This window comes from Miscanthus floridulus, chromosome 3, assembly GCF_019320115.1.
Source record: "Miscanthus floridulus cultivar M001 chromosome 3, ASM1932011v1, whole genome shotgun sequence".
Classification (NCBI taxonomy): Eukaryota; Viridiplantae; Streptophyta; class Magnoliopsida; order Poales; family Poaceae; genus Miscanthus; species Miscanthus floridulus.
In genome coordinates this window covers 91,385,556-91,408,676 of record NC_089582.1, presented here as the reverse complement: position 1 = coordinate 91,408,676, position 23,121 = coordinate 91,385,556, and the positions used below count along the sequence as shown (strand labels likewise).

Here is a 23,121-nt window from a genome sequence, read left to right as displayed (position 1 = left end):
TCGGTGTTGCCAGATAGTCCCGATTGTGCGGCTCTGAGAGCCAATATGAAAGGAGATCGACTAAATAGTCAATTCCAGCATATTCATAAAAATAAATCAGTTAAAGCTCGTGGGTTGTGTAAGAAGAATCGGTTATCATTCAGGATGAATATCATTATTTAGACAAATATTGGCCAATGACAAAAGGATGTCAACAATGATTAATTTATGCTAAGCCAATGACTGCAAGTAACCGAACTTTTTTTTATATAAAAGGAACAGCTCATCACCATTCAACCATTTAATAAAGATAAATCTAATGAACATATTAGATCTCATCTATCGCTATGACTAGTGGGGCATGAGATAGAATCATGCAGGCCGTAGAAACAAAAATAGACTCGAGGACCCTAACTTATTACTAATATCAGTGGGGCATGAGGCAGAATCATGCAGGCCGTAATACAATAATAAGATCATGGGGCTAACCCATCTTTCAACATATCCGTACTTCAACGGTCTCGTGATGTGAACTATTCGTGGAAGCATTCGATATTGGATAAAATAGCCGATTCAGGCATAGCGCACAGTTAAGGTCATGCCCTATTAGGAATAGATCTATCAAATAACGATCTCCACTCCACGGTGCTAACAGTAGGGTGTGAGACAGAATCACACAGGCCGTGATAACGGGCCATAGAACAGTTTTCGCTAGCCAATAGATCTACTCGAGATCAGACATGCGTTAACCGCACGCTATGCACGATCAAGATTGATATAAAACAGCCAATAAAACATAACTCGTCATTTAAAGTGCAGACTAGATTAGTTTAGATTAACAAACGATGGGTTAAACAAGATATAAGGCCGATCTAGATCAATCCCAATCAGACGAAGTGATATTACTGTAATTAAATAAATAATGGAAGCAATAAGCAATATTAGTAACTTAATGAATCTATCCAAAGGAACGCCGCCCTTAGATAGAGCCGATAACTTGACCTTAATCTAGTTCGAGCAGTGGAGGTCGACCGAATCGATACAACCTTACTTGAACTAGACAAGAATCGATAACTAACTTATATCAGAGTCGCAGTGGAGGTCGATCGGATCAATACAGTCGTATGAACAGAAGTATAAGCCATAACGGTACTCACAGACAAGCGGTGGAGGTCGACCGGATTGATGCAGTTGTACTCGCTGAAGAACTCGCCGAGATGTACTTTACTCCTACTCCTAAGGGGTGGCCGGAGCCGAAAAAAGTAAATAACTTGTATTGGATTGATTGTATGTTTTACAATAGTCAGGGTCCAATATTTATACCCGGAACCTACGCATGAATCCTACTTAAGCACGACTCATTATAATTTCTTGACCTAAGAGAAAACATTCCTAATTTAAGATAACTTGGACTCTAATCTTTCTCTTTTTGTAGAGTCCAATATGCTTTGTCCCGGCGCCAATCGTAGCCTTTGTCGTTATCTGCTGACGCTACCTGAAGAAAGCCGATTCTAGTGTTGCATTTGAATCAGCTGATTCCGATCTATACGCAATTGATTCCTTGATGACATGATCTTGGGAGCTTTCGAGTTCCTGCGATTCTTCTTCCAAATTTTGGTGTAAACACCTGCCCTCAAAGGGCCCGACGTCCTCGTCGGCCCAGCACACCCACAACCGGACAAATGATGACCAGGAACATTCCCTTTTAGCACACGCGGCCGTGCGTCCAATGCTGGCACATGAGCTATGCCATGCATCCCGCAGGGCTACACGCGCAATAAACCCCATGCCCGCACCCCTGACCCGCACGAACCCGTGGCCGCGAAGGTCGGCTCTGATACCATTTATAATGCCCTAGAGTCCAAACGGCTCAGATCCACTTTTCACGCTGAGTGAACCACACCTACCACCATTTCACTTATGGTTTCGTCCTCACTTCGTATAAAAGAATTAACCCGGGAATGATGGGATGGACTCTAGAAGCCTTATATGTTGGTATAACCCTCTCTAAACAACCAAGGTGGGACTAAATCCCTATAATATCTCATTAACATGTGCATATGCCACTATGGACCTAATTCCAAACTAGGCCGAATGTGACAGTTTTGAAAGAGTAGTTGCTGTTGTTGTTGCTCAAATGGCATGATAGCCTCTATTGCTAGGTGTGTCTGGCATTGCTGACGCAAGAGGGCCAATGGTTGTTGAACAATTGCAGCCGAGGAGGCTAATATTCTCGCAATGAGTGTCTGTTGCATATAGTACTGTGCGCATGGGTTTGCGGCTCCTAGAGGGCTTGATTGTGGGAAGTACTGTGGGAAACCAAATGCAGTAGCAGTGTTTATCGAGAGAGCAAGGAGAGCAAATAGGACAAAGATCTTGGTAGCCATTGTTACTGAGAGGTCTTAATGTTGTTTTGCTATGAAATATGCTACAGGGTCTCAATCGTGGACTAAAGCCTGAATTGGGTCCTATATATATACACAAAAGATCATGTAGCACAAGTAAGGTCTTTGCATTCTGTAAACAAACTATGATGTAGACAAGCCTTGATGACATGGCATCATTTCAATTATAGTCTTTGATGATTCATTTCATTGGAACTATGTACTCTGTGTTGGAAAGATAATGTGGTATACTTTGTAGAAGTGCCTTTTGGTGGAATTTTCTTCATACACGAACAAGTGAGGTATGATTTGTTTCTACTTATACATGCCACATCAAACAGTATTGTCCTTTGTCGAACAATATTTGTAGTGTTATGGTTTGATAGCACATACTTTTCAACCGTTTGAACCGAATTTGTATGATCCACCACCTATAGTGTCCTTGAAAAGTCATAACAAACTACCATATCCCCTCACTACTACAGATTGACATATCACCAATGCCTCTATTATCGCCGGTATCATTAAAACCGTTGCTGATGCTTATCACCAACGGTTCATAATACGAACCAATGGTGATGGGAGTATCACCGCCAGTTCGTAAGAACGTCCTGGTTGATAACTATCACCATCATTTCGTCTTACCAACCGGCGGTGATAGTGCATCATCACAGCCGGTTTGCACCACCAACTAGCGGTGATGATGTGCTCCTCATCACTGCCGTCTTGCCATATGAACCGGCGGTGAAGACGTTTTTCACCGCCAACTTATTGTATGATACGGCGGTGACAATCATGCTGCAACATAATAAAATTCAAAACTTCTTCTGATAAAGTTGGATGAAAACAAACTTTATATCAAAGTTGTAGATCTCGACGAGATCGACAACTTTATAGTTGATGATTTTTTTCATTTGGAACCATTTATAGCCCCATAATTCTATTTGAAGCGCTTAAACTTTGAAATTAATTTTTTTTGAATTGTACAAACGACCTTATCTACAACTTTGTAGTTGACAACTATTTCATTAGAACAAATTTGTATATGAAGTTTTAAAATTTTAAAAACTAAAATTTTCAAACAACCTTGAATGAAAAACCAACCAAAACCAAAGTTGTAGATCTCGATGAGAACAACAACTTTGTAGTTGATGAGTTTTTCATTTGAAATCATTTGAGGTTTCAAAAGTCTAGCTGAAGTTTTGACGTTTTGAAATTCAAATTTGTTAAACAACCTCGGATGGCGAAACAACTAAAATCAAAGTTGTAGATCTCCATTAGTACAACAAATTTGTAGCTTATGACTTTTTTCATCTGAAGCCATTTAGGGTTCTAAATATTCATTTTAAATCCTGAAAAGTGAGTTGTTTATGACTTTTTCATTCTAAATATTTATTTTAAATCCTGAAAAGTGTTGAAAATTAGCGTGGAGTTGGAGCTGGAGCAGCTTTCCAGTACAATGAAGTTGGAGTTAGTGGGGGGGCTTCCCAGGATTGAAACAAAAAATTTTGCTATTTTTTATCATGTTTTTTGGAATTTTGAAAATTCAAATCACTGCTGGCTGGTAATACAAACCGACTATAATAAGTTATTATCATCGCCGGTTGCAAATTGTCTGTGATGAGAATATCATCACCATCGACAGCTTATTGCCGAGACCGAAAAGCGCTAGTGATGGACTTTACGAACCGCTTGTGATAGGTGTGAATGTAGCAGTGCCTCCCTTTTTATTTCTGGTCCTAGTGTACGGCTGATCAATTGAGCCTATGTTGTGAATCGATCATGTCCCAGTGAGCATACCTCTTCGTGGCATCAGACCCTCCTTAATGTTGTATGGCCTATTTTCTATCGTGGTTAATTCAGTTTGGAATCTTTCTTATGAAAACTAGAAAATGTGGGAGTACCTATGTTACAAAGGCCACTTTTAGTGCGTGAACTGAGGTAACCCTATCCACCCTTGTAAGTGTTAGACTCATCAGGTGGCTCCTATTTTTTGGCTAAATAGTCTTGCAGTGGTATGTGATATGACCATCAAAGGTTGAATTCTCCAATCAAATGATATATTGTCTCAATCTCTCATGGCTTTCTGTGCATATGCCTGCTTCTGAATGTATGGAGAATTGGAGATATTTGTATGCTGGTCCCTATAAACTTGTAAGGCAGTGCCTTTTAACTTGAACATAAACCTAGCAGGGCCCTTTGAACCAGTTGCTAGAATCTTGTGAACCATATGCATGCTATGAACTATATGTATGCTGCTAGAAATTATATATATGCGTGTTGCTAAAATGTTGTTGAAATTTGCTAAAATGTGCTGATGACAACCGATGAAATATGCAAAATGTGCTAAAATTCATCCCACAGCTTATGATTGTTTTATGCTTTTCAAATTTTGTAAACTCAATTTGAAAACTTACCTTGCAAACCTCAGTATATGAAAATCACGACCTGGGGGGTAAAGTTGTACAAGCTTTAGAGTTCTCTAATATGATATATCAGTCGTGTTCACGGACACGAGCGGCCTGGATCCTTTATGTATAGTCAGATATGTGGATGGATAGGAGATATCTTTAATACTGGTGTTATAATCACTTTCACTTGGGAATGGGTTTTCTCACGAAGATAGGAACTCAGGTATAAATATAAAATATGATCAACTAAAATGCTGGCCGCAGTATCCTGTGTCAAGCCTCTAAGCCTTGTATCCCCCATAGTTATACTTCTTGAGTATGGTGAGTTCATGCTTGTCATTGTTCAACAAAAAAAATCACAGATGGGTACCAGATGGTGAAGACTATAAGGAGTTTCCAAAGGATGTCCAGGACTTCTGAGACGAGAGTACCACCAGTTCGTGTCCCCATTGGATGGAGCTTCCGTAGTTCTACATATCCGTTGTAATAATGTCGCTGGCAATGATGTGATGAATATGTCTAAGTGATGTAATATGGTTGTAAACGTTGTTCGTGCTATGATACTACTACAATTTGTATGTACATGTGGTTTGGGAATTCCTAGGCCCACATATACTTGATACTCGATTTTATTTATAAAACTTGGTGTTACAAACAACAACAAACACTAAAACATATTTAACTATTCTACATGTTGCTATGAACTCACGAGCGCAAGTTTTATGAAAAAAGAATTAAAAGGAGAAAGATATGTAATATACAAGTTCTAGCGACGTTTTGTGAAGAAACATAGTTTTTACTTTTTAGGGCATGTTTGGAATAAAGGAAAGCAAAACAGTGGAAAGGAAAAAAATGCAGGAATAGAATGAGTGTGTAGTAGTAAAACAGAGGAAAGAAAAAACACACGAAATAGCTAGAAAAAAGTGTTTGGAACACATAAATCCATAACGCGGAAAATACGAGACATGATTATATGAAGATTAATAAAGAGTCAATATTAATGGTTAATGATAAATTTGTAAGATGCACATTTTATCCATGACCCTCTTACAAGTGGGACCATTGGCCCATAGAATGGACCTGTCCACCGTTGCATGCTTATATATATTTCTGGGTGGAGCCTAGCCAGCCTTTTGTCCACTCGTTCTCTCTCCATATTCTTCTCTCCTACCAAAAGCATGCTTTCCGCTTGGACGGAGCCGGCGCAAGAGAGAGCGCCTCGGGCTTTCACACAAACTTTGGATCTGAGTGGATGTAAAAATTCCGTGTGTTTTGTTGAGCAAAGGGAAACCTTTTCCAAAGGAACAGCGAGCTCCAATCCTTTGTTCCAAACGGTACATGATGTCAGCAAAATACATGATTGCCAATCCTTTAAAATTCCTTTGAAAAACCTCCTATCCAAACAGACCCTTAGGAAGTTTTAGACAATTTGCCAAAACAAAACTTTTCATGTTTAAAATCAGAAAAACTCTGGGGTTTTTTTTTTTGCAAAGTATTCGGAGCTGGCAGGTTCCTCCTCTATTGACCAAGCGTTGACTAAGGCCACCCTCCATCGCGGTCGTCCGTAGAAGATCCAGCGTATGGGGCCGCTTCTCCTTCATCAGAGAAGTCGGTGACGTCTTTTTCCCTGAAACAACCGTACCTGGTGGGTCTTAGCCTCCATGGCCGGCGGCTAATTAAGAGGAGGGGCTCGACCGGTCGGCGGCTGCGGCTGCAGCACGCTGCGGGTGGGGCGGGCTCGGCGGTGGCTGGGATGCGGCGGTGTGCGGCTAGCTGATGGGCGGCGTGGATCAGAGGACTTGGGCGGTTTTTGGATCTAGCGGGACAGGCGCCCTTCCTACCTCCATGCGACGCCGAAGAATAGGGGTGGCACCGTGGCACTGGCAGCGCTAATGTCGCCAAGGCACTGGTGCCCGACCCCGTGCGGTTTTCTCGCAGAGGAAGAGGAGCAGCGGGTCCGGGCGCGATTCGAGGAAGAGACGTCGGGCTCCGATCTCCCCTTGGCCGCTTGGCGTGCGCGCTCGAGTTCCAATCGGAGAATGATGGTGGCGGCTACGTGGGCGGAAGGGAGAAGCAGAGGTGGTGCCTCGTGACGCACGATTTGTGCGAGATCCAAATCGTTGCATATGGGGCTCGGGGCCAGGGCGAGACATTGGCCAAACGGACTCGGACCGAACCGAAGGCGGCGGCCACGGCGTACGGTCGCTGCTTCCTCCTCTTCCTGCGGTCCCGCGGCAGAGACACAGAAGGAGAGGGGGCGGAACTGGGCTCCTACTGGTGCCTACGGGCCAGAGAAGCTAAGCCGGCCCAACTAGAAGGGCACTGGCGGCAACAGAGTAAGGCCGGAGCCCAAGAGAAAGAGAGAATGGACAGGAATTGGAGTTCGCTGCAGAATAGTAGAATATACACTTTTCTTATACAAGGAAAATTAAAACTCTCAAACCTTTATAAACTAATTTTCAAAATAAACATCTAATAAATTCAAAATATTTCTCCTTAATTTTTGAAACTCTTTTTAGACTCCATTTTCTAATTGATCATTTTTTAAAATATTTCTAGTCAAATATTGAAAGTCAAAACAAATAATTTTGAAACCTTTTTTAAAGTAATAAATTTGGGACATATTTGTGAAAATGTTGTAAAATATTTTAAGAAATTAAATCATTTTCAACTAATTCTAAAATATATTTGCTCAAAATTAATTTATTTTTAGAAATAGTTTTTCTCAGACAAATTTTAAAATTTTATTTTCAAAAATAAAACGAAATCCTATTCGTGGCTTACACAAATTTTAGAAATTAATTTTCCATATAATAAAACTAATGCAAAGGCTTGAATGCAACAATACACTTTCGTTAAATGTCAAAATTTTATAAAGTCATATTTCTTTTTTTTAATTGAATACAAAACAGATCTTGGAACTTGCCCCAATCCCATAGAACCTATAAATAAGAGGGAACTCACAACAAACAAGTTAAGCTATGTACAACTACATTAGAACTGATCTGTTAGGGCTTTCGATGAATTGGGAAGCATAGTTCCTTGTTCATGCCATCATCGTAGCGTTGGAAAGGTACTTGCTACATGGCAAGCCCATATGTTCTCCGTCAGAGGGCATCTATGTTTTCTCTTGGTGGACTGAGCTCATCTACTACGTCTACATTTGCTCTAACATGAATACAGAGGCCTACATGGTGTCAGGAGGCTTGGTGTTTGGTTCCCCCACTAAAATTTAGTTCCTATCAGATGTTTGACACTAATTTGAAGTATTAAACATAGGCTAATTATAAAACTAATTGCATAGATTTAGACTAATTTACGAGATGAATCTATTAAACCTAATTAGGCTCATGTTTAGTCTTTCTAATTAGTATCTAAATACCCGATATGACATCTATTAAACTTTAGTCCCTGAATCCAAACACTAATTCCATGTTATGTTCAATTAGTTTTTCTCTAAAACATGAAGGGGAGTTGTGTATCATTATATTAATAAGAAAAATAAGGGTAAGAACTCTTACAACACCACACAACTCCAACACACTTAGGTTCCTAAAACATATGCACCAAAATAACACAAAGGGAAAGGACCGAGGATGCCGCCTAGAGGGGGGTGAATAGACGTTTCTAAAAATTCAACCCATCAAAATGCGAAAATGATAAATTAGAGAAATAAACCCCTCACGAGTTAACCAACTGAGGAAACAAAGTATATAGAATATATCTAGGAGCTACAACCCTGCAACATAAATTTAGAGTACTGAATAAACAAATTCAGCGTAGGCTCCAAATATCAGACACGTCCGGTATTCACGAGTTTGCTGGATCAGCTCCTGTTTTGCTTCGATTGACTTCTCTTTTCAAACCAAGTTGTTGGCACTTTCTTAGTGATCTATTGACGAGATCCTAACATACGGGTATGTTAAGCCTCGGATCCAATGGTTTTTGACCAAAGAAGACCTCCGACCGACCTCTTAAGGATCGAGTGGGGGCTCGGGGGCTATGCCCATCGGGCATGCTTACGCGTACCCTCTAGCAAACAGACCCAACCAAGTCTAACTTGGCCATGACTGCCGCTTGGGGCTCGAGGGCTCGCCCGAGCCCCAGGCACCCAATCTACGGCACATCCAGGCCCGGGCCTTGGCTCCTGCTTGGCTAACGACGCCAGCTAAGGCCCGAGCACAAGAAGACAAGCTCCAGGCTATTGATGCTCGGGGGCTCCCTGGCGCCGCTCCCCAGGCATGTCCCTGCCAAATGCTTCTCCGATAGGGTCACGTCCAGGGCGTGACACAAGAAGACAAAGCTTTCACTCGGCCTCTCAGGGGCACAGGGGCTCCCGGCCCGCATGTCAGCCCCTAGAGCCAACCTCCTTCATCACCAAGAAGACTCTAGAAGGTCCACCCGAGGAGGCCGGTCCAGGCCGACATAGCCTAACACATAGAGTGTTAGAACAGAGCAGCTGGACGACGCCCAAGGCTTCTTCGACACCAAGACACCGCCACGGTCCACGGCGCACCACTACAAGACCCTCCAAGACTCCGGTGCTTGTAAATCATAGACTAGTACCCCCAAATCGCCATGTACCTGACCTATCTTGTTATATAAGGGATAAGGTCAGATCTAGGAGGAGACAGGATCCCAGATCGATCACCAAACACTACATTCCATTCCATCTGCCTCCGCTTCGCACAAGAAGCAAGGCAACCTAAAAAGGGGCACCGAGAGCTCCTCCTCGGCATCCCGTCGTCTTCCTCCTCTCCGATGAGGGGGAAGGCTCCATCGGCGGTGAGGCAACCTTAGGATTAGCACCGAGCTAACCCTCTACTAAATCTCTCTCTACACTCTGTTGTAACCCCTGATTTTTGGTGCTCTTAAATATAAGGATCATCAGTTGCTAGACATAGGGACCGAATTGGCCCGAACCAGGATAAAACATTATGTCTTCTCTACATGATTCTTGTGTTCCTGAGTCCACCCGAGCCACCGGAGACCCATACTCTAACACTAACTTGAACAACTATACTTGCCATAGGTTTGACCCCACGACAGCTAGTGCGCCAGGTAGGGGGCCACGTCAAGTGTGATTCTGGTTCTACGATGGCTGGAGCCACATGTCTCATCAACGGAGCAAGCGCACCACCCTAGACGGCGGTGTCCGCTTCCCCAGTGAATTCTTCGTCATGACTAGCACCTTCGCTCTAGGCCAGGTCCTCAACTTTGGGAGCCTAGCCTACATCATTGACTGCTACAGCGAGCTTCGTCCACTCCACAAGGCTACGCTGGTGGGCAACGAGCCCCGGTGTCGCCCCCTCCACTGGGACTTTTGGGAGCAGATCTCGAGGTCTTGGCCCACCAGATTTGACACGGTCTAGACCTGAACCCCATCGTGTCGGACCATTGCCAGACGTTCTACATACTGGCCAACATCCACCACTAGATCACCACCGATGAGGTGCTCCCGCCACATGACCGCTTCTGGTACTACCTCCTAGACCTACCTTTCGGGATACAGAACATGGTGGTGTCCTTCTAGTTGGAGCTAGAGCACCTCATCAGTCATGAGGCACCACGGAACGCCATCCTCTCTGGCATGGCGGGGACCGATGTCCCCTCACTCCATACCTTCCTCGAGATCCTTTCAGGGGATGGCCCAGAGTACGACATCAACTATAATGCCCCATCGTGCATGTGCTACCACATCAATAGTCAGGATCCTACCGAGGAGGCACCTGAGCTCACACCGCTGGACTATAGTCCTCGTAGTCACGTGGCCTACCTTCAGGAGAAGGTAGACTGCTTGCAAGCTCAATAGGTGGACTTGGAGGCCGCTGAGGTAGAGCTCAAACACTAAAGGTAGGACTTTGTGTGGCAATAGGGAAGGCCATTGGCCAGAGGACTACCACCTAGCCATGAAGGCCAGGGGGTTAGATGATGACTTCATCATCCAGTATCTTTCCCTACTCCTGTCAAGCTTGACCAGAGCTTGGCTCGAGCAGCTCGAGCCTGGCAGCATCCACTGCTAGGGTGATTTTCATTCTGTCTTCATCGACCACTTCTAGGGTACCTACACCTGCTTAGGTAACTCCTGGGACCTCCGCAACTATAGGTAGAGGGCTGACAAGACCCTCTAGGAGTACATTCAGCGCTTCTCCAAGAAGCACAATGAGCTCCCTAATATCACCAACACCGACGTGATCAATGCCTTCATCTGCAGCACAACCAACGAGGCACTTGTCCACACGCTCGGTCGTGAGACCCTGCGCATAATGTGGGAGCTCCTGGATGTCACCACCCAGTACGCCACCAGAGAGGAGGTGGTCTAGGCCAACTTCAGTGGGAAAGCCATGGCTGCTAGCCACCTCAGTGGTGCGATGGCGGCGACGATCCTACCTTGTCCCAATGATGCCGCAACAAGTAGAACAAGGACCAGAAGAGCCACGGGGAGGAGATGGTGGCTATGTCCGATCATGACGCAAGACCTTAGCCCAGTGAGAGTGGCGCACGCCTAGAGCACTTCAAGAAGGCACTCGAGTCCCCCTACCCCTTCCATGGAGGCCAAATGAAGCATCTTCTCAAGTACTGTGCTACCATGAAGGGCTACATCCGTAGCACCCTCGGGCAATAGGGCAAGGCCTAGAAGCCTGCCCTAAAGGCTGGCGACCCGGTGGACGACGCCCAAGAAGAAGACAATGAGTTCTTCGAGGTCGAGCGCTGCCTCACAATCTTTAGGGGCTCCTAGGCGTATGAGTCCCACTGGCAGCGCCGCATCACTAAGCAAGAGGTGAACCCTGTTCACACCCTTACCGCCCTAACGTGGCTCCGATGGTCCCAAACGGCCATCACCTTCGACCAAGAAGACCACCCTAATTGTGTCCCTCATCCGGGGCGCTACCCGCTCATGGTTAGCCTAATCGTGGGCACCGCATGCCTCACCAAGGTGCCGATGAATAGGGGCAGTGACCTCAACATACTCTATGCCAGCACCCTCGACAAGATGGGCATCCCTCAAAGCAGCCTATGCCCTAGCAAGGCGCCGTTCTATGGGATCATGCTAGGAAAGGAAGTCGTGCCCCTCGGGAGCATCTGGCTTAATCTCACATTCGACCAGCCAGACAACTACAAGGAGCCACTTACCTTTGAGGTGGTCGACTTCCTCAGCATCAACCACTCCCTCCTCAGTCTACCATGCTTCGCCAAGTTCATGGTCATCCCCAACTACGCCTACCTCAAGCTCAAGATGCCTAGCCCGAAGGGGGTCATCATCGTCGAGGGCAACTTCAAGCAAGCCTATTACTACAAGCAAGACTGCATCGCTTAGGCGGCCACACTCATCGCCCCCTGCACTCCCGATGGCACATGTTGCGACGTAGAAAGGACACCGGTGGAGGAAGCAACCAAGGCAGGGGTGGCACTCGATTGACCAAGCATCGGCGAGGTGGCCAACACTCCTAGTGGCAGTGGTGGCTTGGTTGGCCCCTCCATTTAGGCGCTTGGCCCCCTAGAAGGGGTTGACCCGATCAAGGTGAGTTCTGACCTTTCCCCATGAGGGAAGGCCATCGTCGAGCCATCTGCCCAGAAGCGTCGTCTCCCGAGCCACGGCCTACCTATCGACCTCCTTCGCCAGCCTACCTCTCCAACAACAAAAAGCAAGATAAGTCCCATCTTCTGGACCCTCTTGTTTTGCTTATCTCTATAGCTGTCTCCCTTAACCCAAGCCACCCCAGCAACAGCTTGTCTGCACCTAAGGATCGACCAAGCTAACCACCTACTAACTTTTTAGAATAAGGACCGCCACAGAAGGCCCCTAAGCGAGGCGAGGACGGGACAGATGAGGTAGGAGAATCGGGTGAGGGATCAGCAAGGTGCTAATGGAATGGCCTCAACCATCGTATTACTAGCTATGTCATCTTTCCCTTTTGTTGTGTCCATTTCGTTTTCTTTGTAGGTATCTGCCTATCTCTCGATCCTTCGTTGGATCATGCCACCCCACCACATGATGGTCTAGGGGCCTCCAGAAGGGGCATCACCGAGGGTTCTAAGGCTGGCCCACCGGGCTTCAAGGCCACCAAAAGCAACTAAAAGTGCAAGGGATGTTCGAGAGATGAGCCCACATGGCTGTAGCCAGGGTGCCCAGACGCGTCCTAACCATCTAAACAAATGATGTCTAAGTACTGACTTAGAGACACTCATGGTGACCCAATGAGGGAGGCATCGAGCCCCCGAGTACCAATAGATTGGCTTGGGAACTATATGAGTGGCTCGGTGAAAGGTCCTTGTGTGGTTTTGATAATTGAGTGACAACCTAGGTGGACTAATTGTGTTTATGTGAGATACATAGGTGATTAGTCCACAGGTACATGTGTGTGAGCAACATATGCTATGAAGGTGAAAATGGCTTGGAGATGTTGCAAAGCTCACACATGTGATGATGAAGGAGCTCATTGCACATGGGACATGACATTGAGTCATGTGATCAAGGTGGAGAAGATCAAGACAAGACTTGGCTTGATGGATTGGTTGCAAGCGTGAAGGGCAAGTCGGAGGCTTTGGAGCAATGGACCGCGTGGCGGTGAAGCTTGAGCAAGACTTGGCGCTGATGGACGAAGGCAATGGTGAAAAGCAAGTGATGTCAAGATCAATGAACCAATATGATCATGTGATGATATGGAGTGGATCATATCATTGTTGATCATGTTGGTGCATGTGTTGCATCAACATTGGAGGAGATGGAATGGAATGCGCAAGGCAAAGGTATAACCTAGGGCATTTCATTTCACCGGTCATAGGTGCGCAGAGAAGTTTATGACCAGGTTTAGGATAGATGGCCGTACTATCAAGAGGGGCAAACTTGTTTGCATATCGGTCATCTAGTGCCACTCGAGTGATCTAACTTTGCATCGTCGCTAGGATTGAGTGGCGTGGCAAGTTGAGTGGCTAATCCTTTGAAAAATGATTGTTAAAATGCTAACACACATACATATAGTGGTGTACACTTGGTGGTGTAGACACATTTACAAAGGAGATGAAGTTGGAGTTGATGTGGATCAACTCGGCGATGGAACGGAGGTGAGAAGGGTTTGGAACTCCACCGGCGGAGTGTCCGCCCGTAGAGTGCGGATAGTCCGACGGTGCCACCGACGCCCTGTTCCAAAAAGATAGGGTCTCATAGAGTGGACCGAACACTGGTCACGTAGTGACCGGACGCTGGGTTTCAGCATCCGGTCAGTAGTGGCAGTCAACGGGCAGGCATCGGTCTTCGATCGGACGCTGGCGCTAAAAGTGACCGGACACTGACAAGGTGCGTCCAGTCAAGGTGACATATGATGATGCAGGCAGAGCAGTGTTGCTGGAGGTGACCGAATGCTGGTGCTGCGTCGACCGACCGGATGCGTCCGGTCATGTCTGGTACCTTACTAGAAATGACCGGACGCTGGGGTTGCTGCGTCCGATCAGTTCAAGCTAGAGCGTCCGGTCGACAGATGACCGTTGGGATCGGGCGATCAGCGTTTAAAGAAGGGGACATGTGGCGTGCATCGCACGACCGGATGCTAGGGTCCAGCGTCCAATCGATCGGACTGAAGCGTCCGATCATCCCGACTTTTGCCCAGTGAAGGGGTAACGGCTCTATTTGTTCGTGGGGTTATAAATAGAAGCCATGGTTAGCCTTAGGCCGCAAGCTGAGCACACTAGAGCCTTGGTGGCTTGTGTGGTAGTGCTTGGGAGCCCTCCATCTCACACATACTTGATAGTGATCATCCGATTGTGTGAGCGAGCGATTCTAGTGTGATTGCATCATGAGGTTGCATCAAGTGGCACTAGGTGATCGAGTTGCAAGCCGGTGGTGCTTGTTACTCTTGGAGGTTACCACCTCCTTGACGGCTTGGTGGTGGTCTCTATCGAAGCCCGCAAGAAGCTTGTGTGGTGCTCTGGAGAAGAGCTTTGTGAGGGGCATTGTGCTCGCCCCGTGGGAGCCGTGAAGAGCAACTTTAGTAAAGCGTGTCATTGAGCTACCCTCACTTCTAGGGTAGGTTCTTGCGGTGCTTGACGTGTGGGCTTGGCGGGTGATGCCAATTAGCTACCAAACCAATAAGTGAGTGGTCGACACAACAGAGCCTAGCGTGTTGGCAAACACATGAACCTCGGGAGAAAAATCACCGTGTCAATCTTATTCTTCCTGTTGGTTTGCATCCTCGTTACACAAGCTTGTATTTACTTTCATATACATTGTGCTTGTGTAGTTGCTCTTGTAATTGGTTAGCTTGTGTAGCTCACTAGGTACCTTCTTGCTTGTGTAGCATAGAAGTAGCTCCCTTGCATAGCTAATTTGGTTTGTGTAACCTTGTTAGTCACATTGCTTAGTTTGTGTAGCTAAGTATTTGCGCTCTCTAATTTGGCATTGGTTGCCTTGTTATTGAGCATTGCTAGTGAGCTTAGGTGGCTTTGTGCTTTTGCTTACTAGCATGTGCAGGAGCTCCCTTGTTGCTTGAAGTACTAGTGGCATAGGTTTGTGTGACCTTGCTTCTAGAATTTGTTAGGTGAGCTCTAGCTAGCCCGGCACCTTTATTGCTTAAATAGTATCTTTGGAAGGTGCTAGAGAACATAGATAGAGGGGTGTAGTCTTGGCTAGACCAATAGTTTTAATTCCGCACTTGTTTCAGTTAGCCGAAGCGATTAATTTTAGAAAGGACTATTCACCCCCTCTAGTCCGCCATCTCGACCCTACAATCAGTCAGGAAGTCGAGGATCTCCTGTCTAGGGGACATGACCGAGGCATGGAACGACCATAAACCTGGGGTTCTCACAGACTTACCTATTAGCAGCATGGGCACGGCGATCTTGGCCAACGAGGCCATCGTCGTAACAGCCCATGCCAATAAGGGACTAAGTCTCTGAGCACGACCCAAGAGCAAATGGGATTACAAACGAAAGTAATTTCATTTCATTATTTGAGAACAGCCCAATTACAATATATGGTGGCAAAACTTGCTTTATTCTAGCATGGGGTCGGCACCCTAACCCCGCAATGATGCGGATGTCGGCTAACAAGGCCAGGGAGGGCCGACCTCCCTAGATCTACTTCAGGTGCGAGCGCAGGGAAGCCCATAAAGGCCGAAGAAGATTGTCGGCCACCCACACTACATGAAGCAGAATCCACGTAGCACCGAGAAGTATCTCACGCCACCTCATGTAGTTGTGGTGGCCGCCTCGCTGGAGTCCTTCCATCCTCAAAGAAGCAGTCGCTCGATGGACAAGACCAAGCTCACCCAGAGGGAAGTGTCGTACTCCATCACCGCCATCATCGCCCAGAAGACAAATCTAAAGAAGAAGAAGAAGAAGAGAAGGGGCTAGAGGAAGGGATTGAGGGTGCCACATCCCCAGGGGCTCCCCCTTTATAACATAGATGATTTGCCATGAGCGGCTCCGAGCCCTCCGATCGGCCATCAGTGGCTAGAAGGGGCCCCAAGGAACCGGCTAGGCGCCCCTTCAATCCCCGTAGCACACCTCTGGGTGATTTTGTGATGACGGCCATAGTAAAGGCGGAGTCAGGGAACTGCTGACAATGAGTCAAGTCCCCACTCCACTTTCCACCACACGCGCCGCCCACTACACGCATGCCTCCTCATGGGACTTGGGGGATCCGGCTCCCCCAAGGCCCATCGGCTACCATCAATGGCCAAGATCCACCCACACTGACTGCAGCGGCTCATCCTCCACTAGATCTGCTCCACATGGCTCTAACGTCCCATCTCCTAGACAAGACAGGATGGCACGGGGGTGCATGCCATAACTCCTCCACTAGGCACGACAGCCCAGACACCATCGACTGTCTGCACAAGGCGTCAGGGGATGGGACATGCCTAGAAGCCACACCATCCACTGGCAAGGGGCACCCACAGTGGCCTCGGGGGCTACGCTAGCTCCCTAGACAGAGTAGCCCGACTCCCCGATCAACGGGGCGCTCAGGTGGCACATCCCCAAAACCAACCAACTCCCTAGAGCTGGGTTGGGAGCCACTGAGCAGTAGGCCCAATGAGGGCCCTCGTCCAAGGCTCGGCATGCTCGCCATTCCTCGATCTATGGCCATAGGAGGTTGGCCCTAGAACGGTGGCTTGAGAGGATTGAGGCCTGCTACCGCAGCCCTTAGAAGGGCATGGCGCTTCAGATGATCATATGGCCTCGAGCTAGAGCCCAGCGCTCTTGATCACTCGGCCCATGGCAGGCTCTGATAAAAAAGGAGGGTGCCCCTAGGACTGAAGTCGACAACTCCTAGATGAGTTTTCCGAGCCCTCGCTCGAGTTGAAGACCCATGCGACATAGACTCACGAAGGGATCGACACCACCTCTTCTCAGCCCTGATAGCCGAGGAACACCCATCAAGATGAAGAGGAAGGCCCTAAGCAGGGCACATCACTCTTGTTAGTGGAAGATGTCCCTACCAAGGAGGGTTCGGCCACCACAAGATCAAATTTAGCCCTTCATCGCCATCATGCTAAGTGAAGCCACGAAGGGCTCGGGGGCTCCGAACAAGATCCTAACATAAGGGTATGTTAAGCCTCGGGTCCAATGGTTCCCAACCAAAGAAGACCCCATGACCGACCCCTTTAGGTCGCCTGAGGGCTCAGGGCTATGTCCATCAGCACGCTCACGTGCACCCTCTAACAAAGAGACCTGACCAAGCCAGACTTGGCCACGATTGGTGCTTGGGGCTTGGGGGCTCGCCTAAGCCCCAGGTACCTGATCTATGGCACATCTAGGCCCAGTCCTTAGCTCCTGCTCAGCTAACAATGCCAGCCAAGGCCTAGGCACAAGAAGACAAGCTCCGGGCTACCAATCCTCGGGGGCTCCCTAGCGCCGCTCCCTAGGCATGGCCCTGCCAACTGTTCCCCTGATAGGGTCATGTCTAGGGTGTGACACAAGAAGACAAAGCTTTCCATCAGCCTCCTAGGGGCACAGGGGCTCCGAGCCTGCATGTCAGCCATTAGAGCCGACCTCCTTCGCCACGAAGAAGACTCTAGAAGTTCCACCCGAGGGAGGTTAGTCTAGGCCGACATAGCCTTACATGCAGAGTCTCAGAATAGAGCAGCCGGGCAATGCCCAAGGCTTCTTTGGCACCAAGACACTGCCATGGTCCATGGCTCACCGCTGCAAGACCCTCCAAGACTTCAACGCACGTAGATCGTAGACTAGTTCCCCCAAATGGTCATGTACCCAACCTATCTCGTTATATAAGAGATAAGGTTGAACCTAGGAGGAGAGAGGATCTCAGATCGATCACTAGACACACCATTCCATTCCATCTGCCTCCACTCCATATAGGGAGCAAGGCAACCCGGAGAGGGGCACCGAGAGCTCCTCCTCAGCATCTCGTCGTCTTTCTCCTCTCTAACGAGGGTGAAGGATCCACCGGTGGTGAGGTAACCATAGGATTAGCACCGAGCTAACCCCCTACCAAATCTCTCTCTATACTCTATTGTAACCCCCTGATTTTGGATGCTCTTGAGTATAAGGATCATCAGTTGTTGGCCATAGGGACTGAATTGGCCCGAACAAGGATAAACTATTCCATCTTCTCTATGTGATTCTTGTGTTCTTGAGTCCACTTGAGCCACCGGAGGCCTATACTCTGACACCAAATCGAACAACTATGCTTGCCATGGTTTTGACTCCGCGACACCTATCAACAGGCTCAAGCAACACAAGTAGATCACAAATGCCAAGTAAAAGAAAGATCGAGACACAAGAATTGTTTTATCGAAGTTAGGCCTCCATGGAGACCTACTCTACATTGTGGAGAATGCGAGTGACCCAACAAAGGTTAGATCTAGAGGACCACGAAGGCCACTCTAGTCGGAGTCTTTTCTAGCTCCTTTTCTTCCTTCCACTAGTTGATTCCTTCCCTTGCGATAGTGGAATCGAACTGTTATAAACTTTTCGAGGCACACCACAAGCTCTTGGGTGCTCTCCGACAATGTCTAGCCATCTAGGACCAAAGAGTCCAAGAGTAATAAATACCAATCATGAGATCGACAAATATGAAAAAGTGCTCAAGGGTGGCTTGCTCTCAATTTTGAATCTCACTCAACCCATAAGATGGATTTGCAAGTTTGAATCAATCACTCACTAAGAGAGGGTTTGAGAGTGTTCTCAATGCTCAAAAATATGTGAGAATGTCAGCAGAATCAGCAGCCTCCAAAGGTGAAGGCTAAGGGATCTTTATAGCCCCTTTGAAAAACTAATCGTTAACTAGCCGTTGGGGAATATCGGACACGTCCGACATCAATCCCACCTACAAAGCGCCAACGGTCACTAAGTCAGTGGCACATGTGAGGCATCGGAACTCCCGATGATTATCAGAACTTCCAACCCCCTGAACTCCCGATGTTTGTTGGAACTCCCGATGAACAAAATCGAGAAGACCAGCAAAGAGGCTACGGCCAGGCCAATACCAGACATGTCCGGTGACATGTCCAGTATCTGGACCTACAGCACACTAAGTTAGCACTTGGCTCTCCTTTTCACTCAATTCTCACATGGGTTGGCTTGAGCATTTATGAATAAATATCTATCAACATGATGCATCGCTCTTAATAGTACGACATACCTATAAACTCAAGATTAAATGAAAACAGAATTTGAACCGCTTGAGTTGAAATCCTTGGAACCAAAAGTCGTAGTTCTCAAACTTAATCAAGTGAGGGTGTCAACATGTCAATTTTGATTTTCTCCTTGAGCATAGCCATCTTGAGCATGTGACTTGATTCCATTCAACAAATGTGAGTTAACTCCAAATGTATCAAGTCACTTTCACAAATCATCCAATGTGTCTGATCCTCCATTTCATTATGACCATCATAGTTTGAATGGTACCTCAACTAAATGCAAGTACTCCCTTCTTCACCCTAGCTAGGTTCCTCGATTGCCAAGCCGTCGCTTTCCATTCACCCTTGCTTTGTACCTCAAAGTCATTCCTTGCTATCTTCACCATCTCAAGCCATCAAGTCATACTTGGTGTTGAATCATTCATCAGCAAGCTCTAAAAAGTGAGACCATTCCATATGCAATCCCTCATGTCTCATTAATTATTTTTCAACATGCTTGCCTTCATATGAGTCATCGAAATCCCACAATGAATAAGCCTTGCATGAGTTACATTTGGCCTATTGTCTTGTGTTTGAACTAGATTGTTTATACAACAACACATTATTTTAGCTTTCATCGAATACCTATGAGATAACCCATTTCATGTCCAACACTTAACAAATGGGTTAGACCTTTAATTATGTTGTCATTCAATCATCCAAAACCCACTAAAGGGTTTGATGCACTTTCACAAAGACTAGCTAGAACCTCTAACACCAATCAATTAACCTTTGGGAGGCGCTAGTGCGAGGAGGTGAGTAATACCCCATGCCCTAGCCAGATCATAAAGGTGCAACTCTTCTATAGCTAGCATTGAGATAGAGCAACACTAGGAGAACCACCATCAAAGAGACACTTGTTACGGTGATTCCACAAAGTCCATGTGCCCAAGATCAGGAGGAAATTGAGACCCTTCCTCAAAACATCACCAATGCCTAATTAGTCATCATGTTTTAGGCTAACTAAAGATAATGTACATGTCGAATTACATGTTTATGCTAAGAAATGTTTCAACAATATTAGCCAAACATCCATCATTGGGGTGGCTTATGAGAACCTAGGCACCCAAAAAATGCTCCCAGTGCGAGCAGGGCGAGGGTTATGCATTGTTTCGATCCAAAAGGTTTATCTAGAGTTTGGTGAAACAATTTCATGCAATTGAAGGATTGAATCCCTATTGCAGGCAGACAAGTCCAAATAAGGTTTAGTTTAGGATTCAATGGCTATGTGGAGGAGAATAGGTGTCTAGTTGTGATTTTGACCTATCGACCATTAAGGAGTAGGATTAGATTAAAAAATGCTTCAAAACAACAAGAGAGGAAGTTGTATATTAGTATCAACAGCATAAGTTAAAGTTGCAAGCTTATGTGTTGGGCAACAAAGCCAAGTGTTAGAGCTAAAATAGTTGTCTACTGATCAGGCCCACAGAATTCTACATGTAATGTAGTAGAATGCAAGACTTCTTTGCACAATTTATAATTCGAACCTTCTTTTACAAACAATTTAGTTATGGAATATTTCATTTTATATTTAATTAGCAAAGTTATTTGTAGATTTATTTCCTTCTCTCTAACCGAGATGATTGGCACTTGGAAGGTGGGGCTAATCCAGCAAATATACCCTCGGTTATCCTTAATTTGGATTAAGCGTAGTTAAACTTACACCCTTCTTAAAATATGTACTTCTCTAATCTCTAATTTAATAATCAAATCTAATGTTTGAAAATTAGGGGTTTAGGTTCACCAATTACAGGTTAAACTAGAGTGGAAGCTAAAGAGAGAAATATGAACACTAAAAACATTTCTAGACACCCTCCAGGAAAATTGAAGGCTAAATGCTATTGCTAATTGTTGCTCTCTTTCTTTTAGGTTCCCAAAATGTACATGTTTTATTAAAGTCGGCCAGTGTGCAGCTTAGATGATGAAGTAACAGAGGTTCAACCTATGGATGCTGATGGAAAGAAGGTGGTTAGGAGGGGTCTTACTCACACCATGATGAGTGTTGGTGCTTATTGGGCGGAAGAAACAAATGTCTGACACGATGACACTATAAAGTTAATATTAAACAAGGATAGCAACAGTGTTAGGTGATCTCTGTGTGGGAATGGGTGGTCTTGGAAAAACCACATTAGTTGGTGGTGTTTATGAAAGCCCAGAGCTAAGTGAAAGGTTTGAGAAGTGTGTTTTTGCCACAATCACACATCATCAATCTTGCAGAGCTCCTTACAGGAAGAGTTGTTCGATATCGCCTTATATGGGATCTGGCTCCAAGATCTTGGTATTGATGATGCAACACATGTGGCAAAGCAAGACAACTAGAGAGTGGAAAAGGCAGGAGCAATGACTTGAAACATGTAAAAGAGCTAGAGCTCCAACGAGTAGGATCAAATCAATGGTGAGGTGCCTGGGGAGGGGGGCTTGAACCCCCTAGTGCCACTAAGCCCATAGAGCTCCAATGAGTATGGTCAATTTTCTTCATTTGCTACTTATAAGATGGAAGAACTGACAAAAAACAGAGTCATCAATAAGAACTCAATAGCATCTATCGGCATTGAAGAGTTGTTTGATTGTTCTAGATGACTTGTCATCTATTACAGAATGGGCTATGATAAAACCAATGTTCCATTGGATAAAAAACACAAGCCAAATTATTGTGGCTACACAGGAACAAAATATTACCAACCATTGCTTAGGGAAAGATGGAATAGAGAGTGGAAAAGCAGAATCAATGACTTGAAACACGTAAAAGAGCTAGAGCTCCAACGAGTAGGGTCAAATCTAATGGTGAGGTGCTCGGGGAGGGGGGCTTGAGCCCCCCTAGTGCCACTAAGCCCAAAGAGCTCCAACGAGTCGGGTCAATTTTTTTCTTTTACTACTTATAAGATGGAAGAACTGACAAAAAACAGAGTCATTAATAAGAACTCAATAGCATCTATCGGCATTGAAGAGTTGTTTGATTGTTCTAGATGACTTGTCATCTATTGCAGAATGGGACATGACAAAACTAATGTTCCATTGGACGAAAAACACAAGCCAAATTATTGTGGCTATACAGGGACAGCATATTGCCAACCATTGCTTCGGGAAAGATGGAACTATTTATAACCTCCATTTATGTTCTTAAACCTATAGTTGCACTAGACCTCTTTGGCAAGAAGGTAATACTAATGCCCTCCATTTTACTTGGTATCATAGGTAATCATGTTACTTCACACCTATGATACTTGTAGTGACAGAGCTCTTATTTTGCCAATTTGTCCTCTGCACGCTAGTTGTTGAATTTATTTGGTTTCATTGTAAACTCTTAAATTGTGATGTATGAACTATTTGGAAAACTCTATGATGTTTGAGATATTTAATAAATATTGTAAGCTTACTGCTTATTATGGATTCTAGCAAAAAAAGTGGATCGCTTTGAGTTCTCCCATGTGGTGCACTTGATGACTATTCAAACTTAACTTGGTCTCTCAGGTAATTAGTGTATAAAACATGACAAGTATGCTTGGGATTAGGTTTACTTGGGTGGTTCTAACACATCTGGTCACCTCCAAAGCAAATTTATGTGCCTAAGAAGAAAGAAGTTCTTGCTGCACCTTTGGAGGGCATTAAGCAAGCTTCTACTATGATTGGCTCCATGGAAGTGTCGATCATTGAGATTAAAGAGCTGACTGTGATTAGGAATTGGTCTCAATCCACTATACTAAAAGT

At 45.7% G+C, this 23,121-nt stretch overlaps 1 protein-coding gene across 1 annotated transcript; it reads left to right on the top strand.

Moving 5' to 3' along the window:
- Positions 1-11,672: 11,672 nt before the first annotated feature.
- Positions 11,673-12,092, top strand: LOC136544038 (uncharacterized). Its single transcript, XM_066536324.1, has one exon. The coding sequence runs from the start codon at positions 11,673-11,675 to the stop codon at positions 12,090-12,092; it is 420 nt and encodes a 139-aa protein (XP_066392421.1).
- The last annotated feature ends 11,029 nt before the right edge of the window (positions 12,093-23,121 follow it).

Excerpts from the sequence above, each read along its gene's own strand:
- LOC136544038 (XM_066536324.1), top strand. The coding sequence starts at position 11,673 with ATGGTTAGCCTAATCGTGGGCACCGCATGCCTCACCAAGGTGCCGATG.